The 2,500-nt window shown below is 32.7% G+C and overlaps 1 protein-coding gene across 2 annotated transcripts in view; it reads right to left on the reverse strand.

Moving 5' to 3' along the window:
- Positions 1–832: 832 nt before the first annotated feature.
- Positions 833–2,500, reverse strand: part of ptn (pleiotrophin) — a 38,608-nt gene continuing 36,940 nt past the window's right edge. For both annotated transcript variants that reach the window (XM_084407280.1, XM_084407279.1), the window contains exon 5: positions 833–1,393. In XM_084407280.1, the coding sequence (XP_084263406.1) occupies positions 1,338–1,393 (56 nt within the window). In that variant the 3' untranslated portion in view covers positions 833–1,337. The remainder of the gene's footprint in view (positions 1,394–2,500) is intronic.

Raw genomic sequence — 2,500 nt, forward strand, 5'->3', positions numbered from 1 at the left:
ACAATTCTGACAAAGGAAACACACTCATCTATTTATTAAAGAATCCAGAGAAATAAAATGCATCACAGCTTCCTCCAAAAATATGACTCATAATAATCATAAATGTTTCTCGAGCAGCAAATCATCATATTATAATGATTTCTGAAGGATCATGTGACACTGAAGACTGGAGTAATGATGCTGAACATTCAGCTTTGATCACAGGAACAAATTACAGTTTAAAATACACTCAATTAAATTAAATTGTAATAATATTTCGCTGTTTTTCCGGTATATGTGATCAAATCAATGCAGCCTTGGTGAACAGAAGAGGCAAAAACATTTCAAACATTTGAGTATGTACTTGTGTCGAGTGTGTTTTGTGTGGCTTGAAGAGTCTCAGGACGTGTTTTAACGTGAAATAGCATCTTAGAAACTTCAAACTCGTTCCTGAGACTCGAGTCTGGGTTTGTGTGACGGTGTGTGTACAGATGACGGTGTAAATACTCTGTATAGCTTCTTCTCATTGAGTCACGTGCTTCTGTTCACTGTGAGTTGTGGCTTCCGTGTGGTTTATCAGCTTAACGTTTGTAATATACTCTTATCTATATGTGTAGCACAGATGACGTGTAAATACATGTGTTTATTAATGAATATGAATGTTATTGATCTTTATTAGGGCAATGAAGGGATTACCGGTCATTGATGAAACATGCATTTATAAGATTTGCTGTATCGTGCGATATACTTTTGGAGAAGAGTTCTAGCAAATAAACCGTTATGATGAATAATAACTCCTTTTCTGCTCATTTCAGCTTTTACACACTGAAGAAATGACACAGGAAACACAAAACAGGAATAATTCAGCTCTTTATTCACTGTAAAGCGTTAGTTTGAAAGATTTAGAATCTTTTAACTGTCATTTTTTGAATTTGAATGTAGTTCCAAACAGGAAGTAGAATTCTAATGTGACAGTTCCAATGTAAGTGCAGTGTTTAATGATACATTATAACAGTTCTTAGTATGAATATCCATTAATATGTTCTCATTCACACCACATATTGGATATTTCAGAAACATCAGATGATCGACGTTTAAAATGCTGCGTATAAAGAAAATAATATGTTTATTAACTTTCACCTTATGGACTGTGGGAGCACACTTCATTTCCCAGAATGCACTAATTTATACTCTTTTTAAGGATGTTTTGTGTTAACATTAGAAGATTTTAGTAGACTCGTTTGTCTTTAATCACTGATGTATTACTCTGTGAGCTGTAAATTAAAGCTACGAATGATGTAGAGATATAGTGTTAGAGATCATCATCACATCAGGAGCAGGAGGAGGAGAACTCTTCTTTAGTCCGCCGGGTTTCTCTCCTTCTTCTTTCCGTCCCGTTTTGGTTTCTGTGAATCTGTGGAGAGACGAACAACCATCAGTGTTAAACACACACCAATCTCATGATAACACAGCTTCAGTCCCAAAAAAAAGAATATTTTGCATTATTTAAGTACCAGTGAGATACTATATAGTTTTTATTAATTATTTATATTAGTTTTTATTTTTATATTTCCTGTTTTCATTTAAGTTAGTTTTAGTCATTTTGTTGTGTTTTTGTCATTTTTATAGCCTAAGTTTAAATATATCTATACTGTTTTTAATCATTTTTATTTCAGTTTTAGTTATTTTAGTACATCAAGTTAAACCGAATGAAAATGAGAAATGTTGGCAACTAGCTGATATAAAATAAGTTGACATTTTTTATGTTTTGTTTTATTCCAGTTAAGGTTCATTTTAGCAACAAAATGTTTTTTGAATGATTTTAGTTTGAGCTAGCCATAATAACCCTGGTTTAAGAAAACAAAGCCTGTTTTATGCACATTAAAAGTGTTTGCACTCTGACATTATTTTAATGACAAGTTTTTATTGTAGTTTTATTCATATTTTGAATTAGCTTTTATTTTTTAACTCGTAGTTTTCATGTTAATTTTAGTTACATTTATATTTTATTTTAGCTTTATGTAAATTAACAGAAATGTGTTAATAGATTTAGTTAACAATAATCACCCTTCCCTGAATTATTCTATTGTTATATTAGGATATTTATAAATGTTCCTCTGCATAAATCTCATCTCAGATATTAAATGAACCTTGACTTAGTTTAATTAACATTCTTCTGGATTTACAGAGAGAGAGAGAGTGATAGAGAGAGAGTGAGAGAGAGAGAGGGAGAGAGAGCGAGAGTGAGAGAGTATAATAGAGAGAGTGAGAGAGAGCGATAGAGAGCGCGAGCGTCACCTGTTGATCAAAGTTTATCGCGTGTAAAGTTGATCTCGTCATCAACACCTGTGTTCTGCGCTCGTGTCTGAACTCGCCAAACATCCATCGTTTTCACACAGAATAATCAAAAAACTTCATTAAACTGAGTGACGATGATGATTACATGTCAATAACTCCATCCAAGTGCTCATAGCATTAGCATCTCATTTACATAAAGATTAAACCCATTCAAATCAAACAC

The sequence above is a fragment of the Rutilus rutilus genome (genome assembly GCF_951802725.1).
Source record: "Rutilus rutilus genome assembly, chromosome: 4".
NCBI lineage: Eukaryota > Metazoa > Chordata > Actinopteri > Cypriniformes > Leuciscidae > Rutilus > Rutilus rutilus.